The 21,032-nt window shown below is 39.4% G+C and overlaps 4 protein-coding genes and 1 pseudogene across 9 annotated transcripts; 4 read left to right on the top strand and 1 right to left on the bottom strand.

The window, feature by feature from the left end:
• Nucleotides 1-5: 5 nt before the first annotated feature.
• AT2G16670 lies at nucleotides 6-4,484 on the top strand (annotated as a pseudogene; the record flags this gene model as incomplete). Its single annotated transcript has 1 exon — nucleotides 6-4,484.
• A 2,450-nt stretch (nucleotides 4,485-6,934) lies between these two features.
• AT2G16660 (Major facilitator superfamily protein) lies at nucleotides 6,935-10,171 on the top strand. 2 transcript variants are annotated; one of them, NM_127218.4, is made up of 3 exons: nucleotides 6,935-7,565; nucleotides 7,685-8,520; nucleotides 9,424-10,171. In NM_127218.4, the coding sequence occupies exons 1-3, from the start codon at nucleotides 7,233-7,235 to the stop codon at nucleotides 9,893-9,895; spliced, it is 1,641 nt and encodes a 546-aa protein (NP_179257.1). In that variant the 5' UTR covers nucleotides 6,935-7,232; the 3' UTR covers nucleotides 9,896-10,171. The 2 variants fall into 2 exon arrangements, with proteins under 2 accessions (NP_179257.1, NP_001325139.1); NM_001335485.1 differs by having other exon boundaries at nucleotides 7,011-7,565; nucleotides 7,685-10,119.
• Nucleotides 10,172-10,266: 95 nt separating this feature from the next.
• PRORP2 (proteinaceous RNase P 2) lies at nucleotides 10,267-13,234 on the top strand. Of its 2 annotated transcripts, NM_001335484.1 has the most exons (8): nucleotides 10,298-10,536; nucleotides 10,705-10,835; nucleotides 10,930-11,750; nucleotides 11,920-12,021; nucleotides 12,120-12,298; nucleotides 12,397-12,517; nucleotides 12,620-12,688; nucleotides 12,760-13,126. In NM_001335484.1, the coding sequence occupies exons 3-8, from the start codon at nucleotides 11,061-11,063 to the stop codon at nucleotides 12,886-12,888; spliced, it is 1,290 nt and encodes a 429-aa protein (NP_001324533.1). In that variant the 5' UTR covers nucleotides 10,298-10,536; nucleotides 10,705-10,835; nucleotides 10,930-11,060; the 3' UTR covers nucleotides 12,889-13,126. The 2 variants fall into 2 exon arrangements, with proteins under 2 accessions (NP_179256.3, NP_001324533.1); NM_127217.4 differs by having other exon boundaries at nucleotides 10,267-10,536; nucleotides 10,705-11,750; nucleotides 12,760-13,234.
• Nucleotides 13,208-17,766, top strand: TOC132 (multimeric translocon complex in the outer envelope membrane 132). 3 transcript variants are annotated; one of them, NM_127216.5, is made up of 3 exons: nucleotides 13,208-13,345; nucleotides 13,699-17,431; nucleotides 17,546-17,766. In NM_127216.5, the coding sequence occupies exon 2, from the start codon at nucleotides 13,716-13,718 to the stop codon at nucleotides 17,334-17,336; it is 3,621 nt and encodes a 1,206-aa protein (NP_179255.1). In that variant the 5' UTR covers nucleotides 13,208-13,345; nucleotides 13,699-13,715; the 3' UTR covers nucleotides 17,337-17,431; nucleotides 17,546-17,766. The 3 variants fall into 3 exon arrangements, with proteins under 3 accessions (NP_179255.1, NP_001324729.1, NP_001324730.1); NM_001335482.1 differs by having other exon boundaries at nucleotides 13,208-13,518; NM_001335483.1 differs by having other exon boundaries at nucleotides 13,272-17,431; nucleotides 17,546-17,713.
• AT2G16630 (Pollen Ole e 1 allergen and extensin family protein) lies at nucleotides 17,691-19,717 on the bottom strand. Its single transcript, NM_127215.5, has 3 exons — nucleotides 19,383-19,717; nucleotides 18,727-19,306; nucleotides 17,691-18,295 (listed from the first exon to the last, which is right to left on the bottom strand). The coding sequence occupies exons 1-3, from the start codon at nucleotides 19,537-19,539 to the stop codon at nucleotides 17,953-17,955; spliced, it is 1,080 nt and encodes a 359-aa protein (NP_179254.2). The 5' UTR covers nucleotides 19,540-19,717; the 3' UTR covers nucleotides 17,691-17,952.
• Nucleotides 19,718-21,032: the final 1,315 nt, after the last annotated feature.

Genomic DNA, 21,032 nt, shown 5'->3' with positions numbered 1-21,032 from the left:
TGACAATGGTTGGAGCTCCTGCGAACGTGAACACGAACACGAACACGAACCCGATCCCGAACCCGACAGTGGAGGTGAGAAGAACAATTTTACCCTACGATCTAACCTCCGCTAATAATCCTTGTGCAGTAATCTCACATCCATTGTTGACTGGAAGTAACTATGATGAATGGGCTTGTAGCATGAAGACGGCGCTGTGTTCTCGCAAGAAATTTGGATTCCTCGACGGGACAATCTCAAAACCCGTAGAAGGATCTCCAGATTTGGAGGATTGGTGGACAATTTAAGCACTACTTGTGTCTTGGATTAAGATGAGTATCGATCCGGTGGTGAAAAAGAATGTTTCTCATCGTGATGTGGCGAAGGATCTCTGGGATCATTTGAAGAAAAGGTTCTCTGTGATGAATGGGCCAAAGCTTCAACAACTGAAATCTGAGTTAGCGTGTTGTAAGCAAAGAGGGCTTACAATTGAGACATATTATGGGAAGCTAACGAAGATTTGGGATAGTATGGCTAGCTTTCAAACCGGTGCGCATCTGCAAGTGTGGTGGTTGTGTGTGCGATCTTGGTGCTCTTCAAGAGAAAGATCGAGAAGAAGACAAAGTTCATGAATTTTTGTCTGGTCTTGATGATGCTTTGTTTCGAACGGTCAGATCGAGTCTTGTGTCACGTATTCCTGTGCAACCTTTAGAAGAGGTATACAACATAGTGCGACAAGAGGAGGATTTGCTCAGGAATGGGGCAAATGTTTTGGATGATCAACGTGAAGTCAATGCATTTGCAGCTCAAATGAGACCGAAGCTTTATCAAGGAAGAGGTGATGAAAAAGATAAGAGTATGGTGTGTAAACATTGTAATCGCAGTGGTCATGCATCCGAAAGCTGTTATGCCGTCATTGGCTATCCGGAGTGGTGGGGAGATAGGCCACGGAGCAGATCATTGCAAACTCGAGGTCGTGGAGGAACCAATTCGAGCGGAGGGCGTGGACGTGGTGCAGCTGCCTATGCCAATCGTGTGACGGTTCCAAACCACGACACATATGAGCAAGCTAACTATGCTCTCACTGACGAAGACCGTGATGGTGTGAATGGTCTCACCGACAGTCAGTGGAGAACCATCAAAAGCATTCTCAACTCCGGGAAAGATGCTGCAACTGAAAAGCTAACCGGTAAGTTTACTTCACCCTCTTGGATAATGGACACTGGAGCCTCTCATCATTTGACGGGAAAATTTGATATATTGATGATGTTAGAGATATGGACCCAATTTTGATAGTTCTAGCTGATGGTAGGGAACGAATTTCAGTTAAAGAAGGAACAGTTCGACTTGGGTCAAATTTGGTTATGATATCTGTATTTTATGTTGAAGAATTTCAGTCCGATTTAATCTCAATTGGACAATTGATGGATGAGAATCGATGTGTTTTGCAAATGTCTGATCGCTTCCTTGTCGTACAGGACCGCACTTCGAGGATGGTGATGGGAGCTGGTAGGCGTGTTGGGGGAACGTTTCACTTTCGCAGTACGGAGATCGCGGCATCAGTCACGGTTAAAGAGGAGAAGAATTATGAGCTGTGGCATAGTCGGATGGGTCACCCAGCTGCGAGAGTTGTTAGTTTGATACCCGAGAGTTCTGTTTCTGTTTCTTCTACACATTTGAATAAGGCATGTGATGTTTGTCATCGTGCTAAGCAAACAAGAAATTCTTTTCCTTTGAGTATCAATAAAACTTTGCGAATTTTTGAGTTAATTTACTGTGATTTGTGGGGGCCTTATCGCACACCGTCACATACCGGTGCTCGCTATTTTTTAACTATAATTGATGATTACTCAAGAGGGGTTTGGTTGTACTTGTTGAACGATAAGAGTGAGGCGCCATGTCACTTGAAGAATTTCTTTGCAATGACAGACAGACAGTTCAATGTCAAGATAAAGACGGTGAGAAGCGACAACGGAACAGAATTTCTGTGTTTGACTAAATTTTTCCAGGAACAAGGAGTTATTCATGAGCGATCTTGTGTGGCTACTCCAGAGCGAAATGACAGAGTTGAGAGAAAACATAGACATTTACTTAATGTTGCAAGGGCGTTGAGGTTTCAAGCCAATCTACCAATTCAGTTTTGGGGAGAGTGTGTGTTGACTGCAGCATATCTTATTAATCGTACTCCAAGCTCGGTGTTAAATGACAGCACACCATATGAACGTTTGCATAAGAAACAGCCTCGATTTGATCATTTGCGTGTTTTTGGAAGCTTGTGCTATGCACACAATCGTAATCGTGGTGGTGATAAATTTGCAGAAAGGAGTCGACGTTGTGTCTTTGTTGGGTACCCTCATGGTCAAAAAGGATGGAGATTGTTTGATCTTGAACAAAATGAATTTTTTGTGTCGAGAGACGTGGTTTTCTCAGAACTAGAATTTCCATTTCGAATTTCTCACGAACAGAACGTAATTGAAGAAGAAGAAGAAGCTTTATGGGCTCCAATAGTTGATGGGCTTATTGAAGAAGAAGTTCACTTGGGCCAAAACGCAGGCCCAACACCTCCAATTTGTGTTTCTTCTCCGATTAGCCCTTCTGCAACTAGTTCACGATCTGAACACTCGACGTCTTCTCCGTTAGACACTGAAGTTGTTCCGACGCCTGCAACTTCAACGACATCGGCTTCGTCACCCTCCTCGCCGACGAACCTGCAATTTTTGCCCCTGTCTCGAGCTAAGCCAACGACCGCTCAAGCGGTCGCACCACCGGCGGTCCCTCCTCCACGACGTCAAAGTACAAGAAACAAAGCACCGCCTGTGACTCTTAAGGATTTTGTTGTCAACACAACAGTCTGTCAAGAGTCGCCATCTAAACTTAATTCGATTCTCTATCAATTGCAAAAACGGGATGATACTCGTCGTTTCTCTGCCTCTCATACTACTTATGTTGCTGTAATTACATCTGCGATTGAACCATGATCGTATAAACAAGCAATGATGGATAAAAGATGGATTAAAGCAATGGGTTTGGAGATTGATGCTCAAGAAGAAAATCATACATGGACCATTGAGGATCTACCTCCCGGGAAACGAGCGATTGGTAGTCAATGGGTCTATAAGGTGAAACACAATTCTGATGGCTCGGTTGAACGGTATAAGGCGCGACTGGTTGCGCTGGGGAACAAACAAAAAGAAGGTGAGGACTATGGTGAGACTTTCGCTCCTGTTGCAAAGATGGCTACTGTGCGCTTATTTCTTGATGTAGCAGTAAAACGCAATTGGGAAATCCACCAGATGGATGTTCACAATGCGTTTTTACATGGAGATTTGCGTGAAGAAGTATATATGAAGCTACCTCCTGGATTTGAAGCTTCACATCCGAACAAGGTTTGTCGTCTCCGTAAAGCCCTATACGGATTAAAACAGGCTCCTCGATGTTGGTTTGAGAAGTTGACAACAGCTTTAAAGAGGTATGGATTTCAGCAATCACTAGCTGATTATTCATTATTTACTCTTGTCAAAGGTTCTGTTCGGATAAAAATTCTGATTTATGTGGATGATTTGATTATCACTGGAAATTCTCAAAGAGCGACTCAGCAATTTAAAGAATATCTTGCGTCTTGCTTCCATATGAAAGATTTGGGTCCATTGAAGTATTTTTTGGGTATAGAAGTGGCAAGAAGTACCACAGGAATTTATATCTGTCAGAGGAAGTATGCGTTAGATATCATTTCCGAAACCGGTTTGTTGGGAGTTAAGCCGGCGAATTTTCCCTTGGAACAAAATCATAAACTTGGATTGTCAACATCACCACTTCTCACGGATCCACAACGATATAGAAGATTGGTTGGTAGATTGATTTATCTTGCGGTTACTCGACTTGACTTGGCATTTTCAGTACATATTTTGGCACGGTTTATGCAAGAACCAAGAGAAGATCACTGGGCTGCAGCATTGCGTGTAGTTCGCTATCTCAAAGCTGATCCTGGTCAAGGGGTTTTTCTTCGACGTTCGGGTGATTTTCAAATCACAGGATGGTGCGACTCGGATTGGGCTGGTGATCCCATGAGCCGGCGTTCAGTAACGGGTTATTTTGTGCAGTTTGGTGACTCTCCTATCTCTTGGAAAACGAAAAAGCAAGATACAGTGAGTAAATCATCTGCGGAGGCTGAATATCGAGCAATGTCGTTTCTTGCTTCAGAATTGTTGTGGTTGAAACAGCTCCTGTTTTCACTTGGTGTTAGTCATGTACAACCGATGATAATGTGCTGTGACAGTAAGTCCGCTATCTATATCGCTACGAATCCCGTATTTCATGAACGCACAAAGCACATTGAGATCGATTATCACTTTGTGCGTGATGAGTTTGTTAAAGGTGTAATCACTCCTCGACATGTTGGCACAACGTCTCAACTCGCAGACATCTTCACAAAGCCCTTAGGACGTGATTGTTTCTCAGCATTCAGGATCAAGTTAGGCATACGAAATTTGTATGCTCCAACTTGAGGGGGGGTGTTGGAGTTGGAGATTTCGTTTAAAGGTAAACCGGGTTTGGTTTAGCTACAAAGTTACGTGAAGAGGAAGTTGGCGTTAAATCAGCAATATGTATCAGATTCATTCCATAAAATCTGCATCGTTAATATTGTTTTTATATTTTCTGTGAAGATACGATATTATGATAACATAGAGATCCTGTTCTCTAAAAACTATATATGTACATGTAATCGTTCATAATAAAGATCAGAGAAACTCTGTTTATTTCATAAACGATATTATTCATCTATTGGTCCTATGTTTTATGACTTTTGTGGAGGTTTCATTCGGAAAGCAAAGTACGCACAATAATACACCCGCTCTCTCAGCCGTTGGATCGTGTTCATATCATTTAGTCTGCGGTGGAGGCTGGGAAAGACAGCCTGTACAAAGAACATTGCCAGTACCAAAGAGATAATGTTCCAAAGTTCAAATTTCTGTCTTTTTCGAATGTGATAAGCAAAATGTGATAACCTCTCCCGCAAATCAGATCGATAGCTCAAAAAATATCTATTATTGATGTAAGATAGAGACTCGTCTTTATCAATATATTTCTTCTTTGTCCCCACCGTTTTAAATTATACAATTTGCAAGTTGCGTGACTTTCACCCTACATGTTCTCATATTCCTCATATTTACGTCACCATAAGTTTTTGCCCTACCGCATTTATATCAATTTCTTAACCGTAATGGGCCATTTCAAATTACTATTCTAATTTGGAAGTTTTCAAAAAGTTATTTTTACTCAAAATAAAATTATTCTAAGTATATTACAAATTTTTCAATAAAATAAATTCGTTATCACATACTGGAAATATAATACTCAGGCTACAACGTGATAACGAATTTATTTTATTGATAATGGAAACAGAACATGGTTTCTTACGATTATCTTAACAAAGTCTTAATTATCTGACAAGGTAGCTGTAAACGATTCCACGCCGTACATTAAATAATCTCTTTCTCTTATAAGATCTGTTGAGCACGATGGCTTCGACGTGAATATAGACAAAAGTGGCCACATATATTTTACCAAGATAAAGTAAGTTGAATATGGGTATTTTAACTTTAAATTATTTATCATTTATAATTTTATAATGATATATTACACGTTTTCTATATATTTTCGTAATGAAGTCTACGTTATGATTGAGTGTTGCTTTGAAAGTTTAATTTATACAGTTTATGGCAGAGTTTAATAAGGTTCCTTTAATCATCAAGTCTCTCTCAGATTCGTTAATTTTTGTAAAAGAGTAAGGACTAGAATTCGGAAAGTGTGAATGCATAGACAAATAGAAGAGTTTTTCTTATCGCACAAAATGTTATCTAGGATTCCCGAAATCACGGATGTTGCTATTGGCCATCCCAATTAGTTACATACTATATAGGTTCTTTGTTGATGAGAGAGAGTCTCCCCTCATGTGTAACTCTTATTGGCTCTCCCTTGTCCCTTGCTTTGGTTTTCTTGGTAGATATGGACATATGGTTAATTTCATCTTAACACTAATCCATGTCCTTTTTTCAAGGTTGGTTTGTAATGTTCCTTTATAAGTATAAATATACAATCTCCAGACAAAAAAAAAAAGAGTTCAAGGTTGGTTTGTTACGCGAGTTTTGACTTCCACAATCTCGTTTGATAACATATCCATGATTTTATGGTATTCGGACGATTTTTTATTTTAGTATAGACAAGAATTGTGACGGTCGAAATTCGATGTTACAAGGATGTAAGCTGTTTGAATTCTTTTTAGTGTTATTTGAAATAAAACTCAAAGATTAAAACAATATTATTTTGAGTAAAACACTAAAACTTAATATATAATTTTTTTAATTTAAAAAATAAAATGTCAAGTTTGAAATATATTTGATTAAAAAGGATCAAAACAAACAAAAACCCTCATAGGTCTTCAATGAAATTCGTATTTTAGGGTAGCCACAAAAAAGTTGGGAACTTAGCTTGCATCTAATTAATCTGATTTAAAAATATATATTTGATTAAACTGTTTCTTTTTAAATATGATACGAAAATATTATGTGTAAATTAATAACGATATTATTTCAGTGAAAAAAAGTTAAGTTATACATAATTTGAATTGAAATTAAGTACTTGAATCATGTCAGGTACGACCGTACGAGTATCCAAAACCCTAATTTTTTTTTTCTCCAAACCCCAATTTTAGTACCCAAACATCCAATTCGTATGATTGCTAAAAAAAAAAAAAACACACATGCATTCGTATCAGCTAGTAAATTACACGATCTCTCTGTATCTAAATTTTTCCGGATACTAAAAAATTGCAGAATTGATCGGAATTAAGTAATACTAGATCTAACCGTATATACCAGAAGATGCATCAATTCCCAAGTTGGCCACATACAATTATTTCAAACGACCGGAACAAAAAAAAGAAAAAGACCAAACCATTAGCACGTCGTATTTTAATATTCTTTTGTCATAATACATACACGGTTTATACTTTATACATACACCTACTTTAACCCGTACATGTCGGCGTCGTACCTTTCCTGGTCTCATTCCACATCTTATAATTAAAATATACAACTTGCTAATTGTTACTAATTGTTCACAAAAATGTCAAAACCTAATTAATAAAACAAAACACGCAAAGCATAAAAACCCTTTACCTTTTCTCTTCTATAAAACCGTCCATACGGACAAGCTCCACGACCCACACACACTTTCTCATCTTCTTTCTACAAATGGGTTTCCAAAGATCTATCTCTTCTTCTTCTGCATTAAAATGGCTTGGATTTGTAACAGCGGTTTGGGTTCAATCCATCTCCGGCAACAACTACACTTTTTCAAACTACTCCGGTGCTCTTAAGTCTCTCATGAATCTCAACCAGCTCGAGCTCAACAACCTCTCTGTCGCTAAAGACGTCGGAAAAGCCTTTGGGATCCTGGCTGGCCTTGCCTCTGACCGTCTTCCCACTCCGGTCATCCTCCTTATTGGTTGCTTTGAAGGTCTTCTTGGTTATGGTGTACAATGGCTCGTTGTTAGCCGCACCATCCAACCAATCCCTTATTGGCAGGTACTAACCATAATCTTTCTCTTTTTCTTTCTACAACTCACACATGGATAGTCATAGTACAACTAACCACTAGTCAACAATAAATTGAATACTGTATGTTGTTTTTTTCGAATTTTCAGATGTGTATATTCCTCTGTATGGGAGGGAACAGCACAACGTGGATGAACACGGCGGTTCTAGTGACTTGCATACGCAATTTTCGACGAAACCGTGGTCCGGTCTCCGGGATATTGAAAGGATATGTCGGTTTAAGCACAGCTATATTCACTGATCTCTGTACTGCTCTGTTCTCAAACGATCCGGCGTCGTTTTTGGTTTTACTAGCCGTGGTGCCTTTTGCCGTATGTCTCACGGCGGTTTTCTTCCTCCGTGAGATCCCACCAGCATCTTCCGCAGCTGAGGAGAACGAAGAGACTCGTTACTTTACCATATTCAACATTGTGGCCGTTGTTGTCGCCGTGTATCTTCAGTCTTACGACATCATTGGAATCAAAACTGGAGTGTTCTCTGTCGCTTTCGCTTCTATACTTCTCTTCCTCTTGGCTTCTCCAATAGCCATTCCTTTCCACTCCTTCATCAAGAGCTTGAACTACGGTGAACAAGATGACTTAGAAGGACGGATTCAAGAACCGTTGCTTAGATCCGAGATAGCGGCAGCGGAGAAAGAAGTAATAGTTGTAGCTGCGGTGGCAGCGGAAGAGGAGGAGAAGAAGAGGAAGAAACCGGTTTTGGGAGAAGACCACACTATAATGGAAGCAGTGTTGACCGTTGACTTTTGGGTGCTTTTTGTGTCCTTCTTGTGTGGTGTAGGAACTGGTTTAGCTGTGATGAACAATATGGGTCAGATAGGTCTTGCCCTTGGATACACAAATGTCTCAATCTTTGTCTCCATGACTAGTATTTGGGGATTCTTCGGTCGCATTCTCTCCGGTACTCTCTCCGAATACTTTCTCAAGTAAGTACTCCTGCTCCTCTCATCTCCATATGCATTTTATCTTACCGTTCACGGTTTGATCCGCTCCTAAAGGCAATGCCCGTCTCTATTTTAGAGGTATTTTGCTCCAATATTGTCTCTAAAATAGACTTTACTCTAAAATAGAGAAAAAAATAGAGGAATCTCATTTTCACTTTTATATATAGAGTCAAAAGTGAAATTTATTTTTTTTTCTTCTATTTTAGAGTAATACATCGAAACAAAATCAACTCAATTTCCTTTAAAATAGAGTTGTCTCTAAAATAGAAGAAAAAATAGAGATATACATTGGAGATGATTTAAGATGAACCAAAGGTGTTTTAGGGACTAATAACAGTAAAAACTTCATAAGTTATGCACAGTTTTGGCCGTAGTTTACTGTTCAAACCATATTACTATGTGTCGTTCTGTACGATGCTAACATTGAAAGTATCAATTCTCGTTCTTACATTAACTACCAACATTCATTGCAGAGCTGTAACGTGACGTATATAGTTTTTCATCCTCATATATGGACATACAAAATTCAATGCGTTCTAAATTTGTATATTTCTTCTTCCTTAAATGATTTTTCTCATATTAAGAAAAGGGATCTTTTAGAATTTTCTGGTTGATTCATTTAACTAGTTTTTGTACTACATAGACAATTCCAAATCAAATATCTTGCTCTTTTCCTTATTTTGGACCACGGTCTTTTCTCTTCACGTGCCCACTTAATTTTCCACCAAAATTTCCCCTTTGGATTCTTTTGAAACTTTTACATTCTACTGATTTATAAAAATTCAATTTAAAGGTTATGCAACATATATATCATATCTCAATCAACCATGTTGATTTTATACTTTACTAACCAAAGAATGTATAATTTTCTTCTAATTTTTATAGGAAAGCTGGAACACCAAGACCACTATGGAATGCAGCCTCTCAAATCCTTATGGCCGTAGGATATATACTAATGGCTTTAGCCGTGCCTAATTCACTCTACATCGGTTCAATGGTGGTTGGAGTATGTTACGGTGTCCGTCTAGCCATAACTGTACCAACAGCTTCCGAACTCTTTGGTCTCAAATACTACGGTCTCATCTACAACATCTTAGTACTTAACTTGCCACTTGGCTCGTTTCTCTTCTCGGGTCTCCTCGCTGGCTTCCTCTACGATGCAGAGGCAACACCAACTCCTGGTGGGGGCAACACGTGCGTAGGAGCTCATTGCTACCGTCTCATCTTCATAGTCATGGCATTAGCTTCTGTTATCGGAGTCGGTTTGGATCTTGTGTTGGCTTATAGGACTAAGGAGATTTACGCTAAGATTCACGCTAGCAAGAAGTCAAAGAAATCTGGTGGTAGCCTTAGTTAAGACACTGTATATCTAGTTCCGGTGCACTACATTGTTTTCAGATGCTGATTTTGTATACATGATACAATATCGGATTCAAGATATTGTTGAACAAAATTTCAAGTACCAGAGATCATTGTTGTAGTAGCATCGCCAATGTATTTTTTTGTCTTTCCGAGATTTGTTCAAAATTATATAAATGTATGACATTTTGATAGTCCAATTCCAATTATTTTCTAAGATTTTATTTAGTTACATATATATATACTAAGTGGTTAATAATACACAATATAATGCAGAAAATCACCAATCTTGTCACTTTTCAGTCACTTGTGAATTAATGGGCAATTAATAGATGGGAACTCGAATATGACCATAATAAGAATTTTTGTGGAAAATTAAGTGGGATCAACAATGGGATCACTCGAGAACCAGCTCACTTACAAGTGAATCGAAAACTGAACCAAGATTACGCTAAACCGGGATCGACAATTGAAAACCCGGTTCACCTTTTAAATCTATTCTGCTCAGTGAGTAGCCGCCGCCGTGGTCTTTGTCGAATTCGTGGTCTCTCCTCCACGCATCGACGTTACGCCACCATCTAATCTCTTTAAACCTCCGTCAGCTGGTTTATCTCGCCGGCCTCGTTTACTTCAAACAAGGTAAGGTCTTTCATCTTTGTTAAGGTTTTAGGAACTGAAACTGTTATTGGTTTTGAATTGGAATGAATACTCAGGAGAACTAGAATAGTTAGCCAATCCATAGCAACTCTATAATTTGTATGTTTCTGTTCACTTTTCAAGAAAAAGTTCATAATTTTTTTGATTCAGGGTTTAGGGTTTCATCTACCACTTTCTACCAATGCAAAGCTTGTAACTTTGAGGTATACATGGCTGCTTCTGATCAACACCGGTCTCGCCGTCACGACGAGAGCTCTTCAAGACCCAACAAGAAGAAGAAGGTAAGCAGAAACCCAGAAACAAATCTCCTCTTCAATCTCAATTCATGCTCCAAGTCCAAGGACCTCTCAGCTGCATTAGCACTTTATGATGCAGCCATCACTTCCAGTGAAGTACGTCTCAGCCAGCAACATTTTCAAACGCTTCTGTACCTATGCTCAGCTTCCATTACTGACATATCTCTTCAATACCTTGCCATTGACCGTGGTTTCGAGATTTTTGATCGTATGGTTAGTTCGGGGATAAGTCCTAATGAGGCATCTGTTACTTCAGTGGCTAGACTGGCTGCTGCTAAAGGTAATGGTGATTATGCTTTCAAGGTTGTTAAGGAGTTTGTTTCTGTTGGAGGTGTGTCGATTCCTCGTCTGAGGACATATGCGCCGGCTTTGCTCTGTTTCTGCGAGAAGTTGGAGGCTGAAAAGGGTTATGAGGTAGAAGAGCACATGGAAGCTGCAGGTATTGCATTGGAGGAGGCAGAGATATCGGCTTTGTTGAAGGTAAGTGCTGCCACGGGTCGAGAAAACAAGGTTTATAGATATTTACATAAGTTGAGGGAATATGTTGGCTGCGTTAGTGAAGAAACTTTGAAAATTATTGAGGAATGGTTCTGTGGAGAAAAAGCTGGTGAGGTTGGTGATAATGGAATTGGTTCTGATGTTGGGATGCTTAGAGAAGCTGTTTTGAATAATGGAGGTGGGTGGCACGGGCATGGGTGGGTTGGGGAGGGTAAATGGACTGTAAAGAAAGGTAATGTTAGCTCAACAGGAAGATGTTTGAGCTGCAGTGAGCAGTTAGCTTGTGTAGATACCAATGAGGTAGAAACACAGAAGTTTGTGGATTCTTTGGTGGCTTTGGCTATGGATAGGAAGACAAAGATGAATTCATGTGAGACAAATGTGGTCTTCAGCGAGTTTCAGGTTAGAGATGGGATTCTCTTAGCTTGGTTATAATAAGTCTTGGACATTAAATATTGCATGATAAGCATTTAGAGATAGGTACACTGGTTGGAGTTTTTGCTGCGAATTGTCATCAATCTTGAGTATTCAAATGTCGATATTTGTTGAATGTTGCTATCTTATTTGGCAGGACTGGCTTGAGAAACATGGAGATTACGAAGCTATAGTAGATGGAGCAAATATTGGGCTCTACCAACAAAATTTTGTAGATGGCAGTTTCAGTCTTTCACAGGTTCTCCCATCTTTTCTGGGGTACTTGTTTTTCTTCCTCCATATTTTTAGAATCCATTCCTTGCTATACTGATATCACATACATGTGGGATAGAGCAGCTTGAATCTGTGATGAAGGAACTTTACCGTGAAAGTGGTAATAACAAATGGCCCCTAATTCTATTGCACAAGAGACGGGTCAAGACGCTTTTAGAAAACCCAACTCACCGGAATCTGGTTGAAGAATGGATTAGTAACGGTGTCCTGTATGCAACTCCACCAGGTTCCAATGATGATTGGTATGAACTTTTAGCTTCTCTCAGCACCATTATTTCGACAAAAAACACAAACAATGTTTGGTTACTACACTCATCTTTTGTTTTTTTTACCTTTCCAGGTATTGGCTGTATGCTGCTGCTAAGCTCAAGTGTTTGCTTGTGACAAATGATGAGATGAGAGACCACATTTTTGAACTCTTAGGGAGTACTTTTTTCCAAAAGTGGAAAGAAAGACATCAGGTAAAGTTATATAAACTTATATACAATATGTAACTTTTTATACTAAAAGTGCAACTTTGAGAAGTCTACAATTAGAACATTTGGTTTATGGTTTTGGTACAGGTCCGGTATACTTTTGTGAAAGGTAACCTGAAGCTTGAAATGCCGTCTCCTTTTTCGGTTGTCATTCAGGTTTGTTTACCATCTCAGTCCTTTTTTTCTCCGGTTTCGATAGTTTCTCAATTACGTTTCGACAAAATCAGGAATCAGAGAAAGGGTCATGGCATTTCCCGGTCTCATGCGAAAACAATGAAGAGTCTTCAAGAACTTGGATGTGTATTAGCAGACAAAGTATTTTAGATTCACCTAAGAGTAATGGGAAGATTCCTTAGTAGCTGCACCAGCTTATTGAGTTCATGTATCATTTGTTATGAGTTTTCATTCTTTGTCCTTTGAAGATTAACACAAAAAACGTTCATTGGTTCTATAATAAGGGACTGAACTTTTCTCATTAGAAAGAACACAAAAAATTGTAGTAGACCAAACCGAATCAGACCGGGTTGGTTAAACCGAATTGACGCACGAGGGTTTTCTATTCCCTTTCACGGCTTCACTCACTCTACTTTATATAGTCCACGTCAGCATCATTTCACGATTGCATCAACGAGTCATTATCAACCGTACGATGCTTAAACCCAAACTGATCAGGACCGTTGATGAACGTCTCTTATCTCCTTCCCCGTCGTAGTCGCAGGCTCGCAGCCGGTAAAGCGCATGAAAGGATCTTCACACTTTTTCACCTTCTCTCTATTTCTCTCTCTCTCTCTCTCTCTCTATCTCTAACTTCTGGTAAGGCTTCTCTCCATTTCTCTTCTTCTTTCTTCGTCTTCTTTCTTCTGTTTTGGTTTTCGTTTCCTGTAATCAACAAAGTTCTTCTTCCATGTTTGGAGATCCCTATCACCGCTTAGACCTGTGTTTAAGCGATTTGGTTAACTTCAATTGAATTTTAGTTTCTGGAATTGGTAAGGGATAAGGATTCTAGGATTCGTGGTGATTAACTCTGATCTAGGTTTCTTTTAGCTGTGTGCTCGTTTTTTTTTTTTTTTGGTTGTTGGAATTTATATTGATGGTTAAAGCGTAGTTGGTAATTGGAGTGATTTCTGATCTCTGATTATTGTATTTGTGGCTTTTGTTTCCCGTAGCGGTGGTGATCTAGAAAATGGGAGATGGGACTGAGTTTGTGGTTAGGTCAGATAGGGAAGATAAGAAGCTTGCTGAGGATAGAATTAGTGATGAGCAAGTAGTGAAGAATGAGTTGGTGAGATCTGATGAAGTAAGGGATGATAACGAGGACGAGGTTTTTGAGGAAGCGATTGGTTCAGAGAATGATGAGCAGGAGGAGGAGGAGGATCCAAAACGTGAATTGTTTGAATCTGATGATTTGCCTTTAGTGGAAACTCTTAAAAGTTCTATGGTTGAGCATGAAGTGGAGGATTTTGAAGAGGCAGTGGGTGATTTGGATGAAACGAGTAGCAATGAAGGGGGTGTTAAAGATTTTACGGCTGTTGGAGAGAGCCATGGTGCGGGAGAGGCTGAATTTGATGTTTTGGCTACTAAAATGAATGGTGATAAGGGGGAAGGAGGTGGAGGTGGTTCTTATGATAAAGTTGAATCGAGCTTGGATGTTGTTGATACCACTGAGAATGCTACATCAACTAATACTAATGGTTCCAATTTAGCAGCTGAGCATGTGGGTATTGAAAACGGAAAGACTCATTCTTTTTTGGGAAATGGAATCGCCTCTCCTAAAAATAAAGAAGTGGTGGCTGAAGTTATCCCTAAAGATGATGGGATTGAGGAACCATGGAATGATGGCATTGAAGTCGATAATTGGGAGGAAAGAGTTGATGGCATACAGACAGAACAAGAGGTTGAGGAAGGTGAAGGAACAACTGAAAATCAATTTGAGAAACGGACAGAAGAAGAGGTTGTAGAAGGTGAAGGAACAAGTAAGAATCTATTTGAGAAACAGACAGAACAAGATGTTGTGGAAGGTGAAGGAACAAGTAAGGATCTATTTGAGAATGGTTCAGTATGTATGGACAGTGAGTCCGAGGCAGAAAGAAATGGTGAGACTGGTGCCGCCTACACAAGTAATATCGTTACTAATGCTTCAGGTGACAATGAAGTATCAAGTGCTGTGACTTCATCTCCATTGGAGGAATCTAGTTCCGGGGAAAAGGGAGAGACTGAAGGGGACAGTACTTGTTTAAAACCAGAGCAACACTTGGCTTCTTCGCCGCACTCATATCCTGAGTCAACTGAAGTTCACAGCAATAGTGGCTCCCCTGGGGTAACTAGTAGAGAACACAAACCAGTTCAAAGTGCTAATGGAGGACATGATGTTCAGAGTCCTCAACCAAATAAGGAGCTTGAGAAGCAGCAAAGCAGCAGAGTACATGTAGATCCAGAGATTACAGAAAATTCACATGTGGAAACAGAACCTGAGGTAGTAAGTTCTGTTTCACCAACAGAGTCTAGAAGTAATCCTGCGGCATTACCACCTGCTCGTCCAGCAGGTCTTGGTCGTGCTTCTCCTCTTTTGGAACCTGCATCACGTGCTCCTCAACAGTCTCGCGTCAATGGGAATGGGTCTCACAATCAGTTTCAGCAAGCTGAAGACTCTACCACTACAGAGGCTGATGAGCATGATGAGACCCGCGAGAAGCTCCAGTTGATCAGGGTAAAATTTTTGAGGCTTGCACATAGACTAGGGCAAACCCCGCATAATGTTGTTGTTGCTCAGGTTTTATACAGGCTTGGATTGGCTGAGCAGTTGAGGGGCAGAAATGGAAGCCGTGTTGGTGCTTTTAGTTTTGATCGCGCTAGTGCCATGGCAGAACAGCTTGAGGCTGCTGGACAGGATCCACTTGATTTTTCTTGTACGATTATGGTTCTCGGAAAAAGTGGGGTTGGTAAAAGTGCAACGATCAATTCTATATTTGATGAAGTGAAATTTTGTACTGATGCATTCCAGATGGGGACAAAGAGGGTTCAAGATGTTGAGGGTTTGGTTCAGGGAATTAAGGTACGGGTGATTGACACTCCCGGTCTCTTACCTTCCTGGTCTGATCAAGCCAAGAATGAGAAGATCCTGAATTCTGTTAAGGCTTTCATCAAGAAGAATCCACCTGACATTGTACTATATCTTGATAGGTTGGATATGCAAAGCAGAGATTCTGGTGACATGCCTCTCCTGCGCACCATAAGTGATGTTTTTGGTCCTTCGATATGGTTTAATGCCATTGTGGGTTTGACTCATGCCGCTTCTGTTCCACCAGATGGCCCAAATGGCACTGCTTCTAGCTATGATATGTTTGTTACACAACGTTCTCATGTCATCCAGCAGGCCATTCGCCAAGCAGCTGGAGATATGAGGCTCATGAACCCTGTTTCTTTAGTTGAGAATCACTCAGCTTGCAGGACTAATCGGGCAGGCCAGAGAGTATTACCGAATGGCCAAGTGTGGAAGCCACATTTGTTGCTACTCTCATTTGCATCTAAGATTCTAGCAGAAGCAAATGCTCTTTTGAAGTTGCAAGATAATATTCCAGGGAGACCATTTGCAGCTCGGTCCAAGGCTCCGCCATTACCATTTCTCCTTTCATCGCTTCTGCAATCAAGACCACAACCTAAGCTTCCTGAACAGCAGTATGGTGATGAAGAAGATGAAGATGATTTAGAAGAATCATCAGATTCAGACGAAGAATCAGAGTATGATCAGCTTCCTCCGTTTAAGAGTTTGACTAAAGCTCAGATGGCTACGCTTAGTAAATCTCAGAAGAAGCAGTATCTCGATGAAATGGAGTACCGAGAGAAACTTTTAATGAAGAAGCAAATGAAAGAGGAAAGAAAGAGACGTAAGATGTTTAAGAAATTTGCTGCAGAGATTAAAGATTTGCCTGATGGGTATAGTGAAAATGTGGAAGAGGAGAGTGGTGGACCTGCATCAGTTCCAGTTCCTATGCCAGATTTATCTCTACCTGCGTCTTTTGACTCTGATAACCCTACTCACCGCTACCGGTACCTTGATTCCTCCAATCAGTGGCTTGTTAGGCCAGTCCTGGAAACTCATGGGTGGGATCATGATATTGGTTATGAAGGTGTGAATGCAGAACGGCTCTTTGTTGTAAAAGAAAAAATACCAATATCTGTCTCAGGTCAAGTGACAAAAGACAAGAAGGATGCAAATGTGCAGCTAGAAATGGCCAGCTCGGTTAAACATGGAGAGGGTAAATCAACTTCCCTAGGTTTCGACATGCAAACTGTTGGAAAGGAATTGGCTTATACTCTTCGAAGCGAAACGAGATTTAACAATTTCAGGAGAAACAAGGCTGCAGCTGGTCTTTCTGTAACACACTTGGGTGATTCGGTTTCTGCGGGGTTGAAAGTCGAAGATAAGTTTATTGCTAGTAAATGGTTCAGAATCGTAATGTCTGGTGGAGCTATGACTAGTCGGGGAGATTTTGCTTATGGTGGTACTTTGGAAGCTCAGTTGAGAGATAAAGATTATCCGCTTGGTCGGTTTTTGACTACTCTTGGACTTTCTGTAATGGATTGGCACGGTGATCTTGCTATTGGAGGGAACATACAGTCTCAGGTTCCCATTGGACGTTCCTCTAATTTAATTGCTCGTGCTAATCTGAACAATAGAGGAGCAGGGCAAGTAAGTGTTCGTGTTAACAGCTCCGAGCAGCTCCAACTTGCTATGGTTGCGATTGTTCCTCTCTTCAAGAAGCTACTTAGTTATTATTACCCGCAAACGCAATATGGACAATGATTAAGAAACATTTAGGCTGATTTCACTTCCATCCCTTTGCACTGGAGTATTAGGAATCGATTAGTCACAAGAACATGTTAGAGTGAGTTGAAAAGGTACACAATCTGATCTCTATATCTTACTGTGATTACTGATTTCGATATTTTCGTTTTCTTGGAAACCCTCTTAATGGATTTTGCTGAGCGTTGATGTGCTTTGGTTTTGAACAGGATCTGTCTGGTAGCAAGAGACCAATTGTTGGAGGAAAGTTTGTGTCTTGAAATAGCCAGAACATAACACGTTCCTTGTCTGATATATAATAGCTCAGTGGTTTGTTTTTCTTCTATTTCTAAGACCTTGTGATCTCCCTTATGAATGAAGCATATCTACTTTTGTTCATGTCCCTCTCCAATCATTGATGCATTATATCATAACAACATTTAGTGCTCACAGTGCTAGAACGTTAGGCTTTGTAACAACTAAGTTTAATGCCGAGTATAAATAGGGATACAATAATAGTCCATAAATTCTCCAATGAATCCAGGTATAGACTTTTATAGTATTACAAAAGGACCCAAGAACAATGTAAAAGAGAAAGAAAGAGTGTAGAGTATATAAGTATTGAAAACACATTCAATCAATTGCAGACTGTGAATCTGCAGGTCCCGGAATTAGCCTTGATGAAACGAATAGCAGTCATGAGGACATCGTGTTCCGAATTCCCGAGGAGAGCCAGATTGGTATATGTGATCACAGCGACGGAATTATAAGGAAATCCTAGAGAGTTGTATGAATTGAGCAATGCAGTTGTTGCCTCTCTTAGAAGTGTCTTATAGGCTTCTCCTCGCCCGTCAAGCGCTTCTCGTACTGTCATATCTGTGCCGTATATTCTCCCGGCTACTAGCCCAAATGCAACTGCGACCTTTGTGTCTGGACCTATCGCCCTCCAGTAGCATCTGTACTCAGGTTTCATCCACAACCTATATCACAAAGCCACAATGTTAAAAATTATCTGAAACAAAGGTGTGCATAATAAACAGATATGAAAGTAAGACCGAACTAAGAACCAAGCTTAGCCTAACCAAACCGAATAAAGTCCAATAGTAAGATTATACTACCAAAAATCATATTTAGCTACTAAAGATATATAATATACATTATTTTCTTTGTAATTTTATCAATTTTAATTTAAAACAGAACCGAAATGTTAAGTAAACAACAATTTTCAAACCAACAAATAATTCGGTTTTAGTTGAAAAATCAAATTTAAAAACCAAAATACCGAAGCAGAATTTGAAGTACTATAAGGAACAAATATGAAAGCTCACTCATGGAGCCAAAAACCGAAAAAACCCGAAAATCTAGGCTTGTTTTGAAGTGAGTTAGGGAATGAATCCGAGAGAAAGCTCACTGGTGAGAACAAGCTGATGGCTCTACAAATGGCATTGGAGGGATTTGAGGCAATGGTGGAAGCTTAAACTGAGGAGGTGATGTAACTGGAGGAAGATTTATGACCGGGACCAGAGGAGGAGGCAATGTAGTTGGAGGATCAGGACTTATAACCGGGACCTTAGGAGGAGGCAATGTAGCTGGAGGATCAGGACTTATAACCGGGACCTTAGGATGAGGCTTAACCGGGACCTGAGGAGGAGGCATTACCGGAACTTGAGGAGGAGGCATGACCGGAGCTGTGGGTGGTTTAGGACAAAAAGAACTTGGCTGAACTGGTTGAGCAAGAAGGGCATCCGCAGCAAACGTTTCAATCCCAAAAAAGCTGAACATTAGTTTAAGTTTCTGTGCAGGACCTGAAGCAATGCTGCAGCTACTTGGGTCTTGTTGAACTCCATTGTCTGAAACTTGAGCATAACAGTTACTTAGATCCGGTGTCCCATCAAATCTCATTACATATCCTCCAAGCCAATTAGTAGTCTCTTCTCTTGACATATAGACCTGTCCATTTTCATCAGCACATGTGACACTAATCTTGATTCCTGCAACAAATCAACAAACACATCTTAAGGAACACAAGCATAGACAGCAATGTAAAAATGTTGGAATTATTATTACCAGAGACAGGAAAATCAAACAAAGATCTCTCTCCATCCTTGCATTGGTCACAAAACACCGAGCCTGTGACCGTGGCATATCCGGTTACACCATTGGTGGCTAAGCAGAGAACAAAAAAGGCTACAAAGATGAGAAGATTATTATGATTTGGATCCATTGATGCTCAGAAGCTATAAGCAATAAAGAAGAAGAAGAGAAACAAGTAGTCTTTAAAAGGCAGAAGATAAAAAGAGTAAATAAAAAGTTCCTCTCCAACCATCAACTGCTAAATATTAATTGAGGTTGTTGACAAAGACAAAAACATAACTAGTTTATGTGTATGAACATGAGAGAATCCGTACGAGTCAAGAATATTAATGTTTCAGCCTCCAAATTTTGTAATGGACTCTTAATGATCTCCCTAACCTTCTGTGCTGAGCAATAAATTTTCTTGTTCCTTCAAATATATTTTTTTTGTTTTTTTTAATGGAGTTTTGAAGGTTCTGGCTCGAACGCAATCAATATTATCAAGACTTTGTATGAATATGGTTGTGTCGAGCTGTTAAACTAATGTGAACATAGTTCCACACACAACACGTGAAGTGTGAATAAAAAAGAAGAAAGTTTACACGACCCTACCCGCACGTATTTTACAAATTTTAACATCGTCCACTGTTCTTGCAAATTCTTGGAGATGTTTGGCTATTTTCTTGATTTTAAGGAGAAAGATCTTGCAGTGTAGGAAAGTCATGCAATTTGTATTTGCAATTAGGGATTAAACAGATGTTTGTTCTGTTCATGTTGAAGTGTTATTTCTTTCACATTAATGCTTCTTCCAAGATGGTAAATAAATAAGTATTTGGCCGGAACTTTAATAATTTAAACAAGTATTGGTATCATAAGTTAATTATGTCGAGAAAATATACATATAGTACTATTAATAGATCGATACCAAAATTAGATGCAGATTTGATGGATCTTGATCCTGAGTTAGTAGAACAAGCGGTGTAATTTAACGGTTACAACTTGAAGATAATACTATAGATCTATATGAATTATGGATGAAGGGTTTAAGCCGTGGGTTATCGACCTTGCGCTTAAAACTATGTGGATTGATTGAGGATATGTATTATTTGGTAAATATGATATTCAAAGATTCTTGAGTTTAAATTAATCTATGAGAATGATCATATTTTTTTGGTAAATTCTTTTTAAAACCAATAATGAGTCATAAGAAGTTTAATACATAACTGTATATATGCACGATATATTCATACCTTAGCAAGTGTTCCACTGTGGCACAATGATTAAATTTTTCCTCTAAAGATGATAAATTTCGGGTTCAAATTTAGGCAGCAGAAATAATTGTTGTTCCTGTAATTTTAACTGTTCCAACTTCATGATGGAACTATTGATCTACATGTGATAAAGGGTTTACGACGAGGTTTTTCAGCCTTCCTCCTAGAATCCTATGGGTTGATTGGAGCTATTCATCGTTTAATGAGGCTCGATATCGAAATTACATTGTTTTTATAAAATTTATCATATTTGGTATAAATGATATAAAAAATTCTTGAGTTTAAATTAATGTAAGAGAATGACCATACCTCTTGACAAGAAAATCTTAATTTTTTAATACATAAATGTATTATACACAATATATTCATAACT

The sequence above is a fragment of the Arabidopsis thaliana genome, chromosome 2 (genome assembly GCF_000001735.4).
Source record: "Arabidopsis thaliana chromosome 2, partial sequence".
NCBI classification, from domain to species: Eukaryota; Viridiplantae; Streptophyta; class Magnoliopsida; order Brassicales; family Brassicaceae; genus Arabidopsis; species Arabidopsis thaliana.
This window is presented reverse-complemented; position numbering and strand designations above follow the sequence as displayed.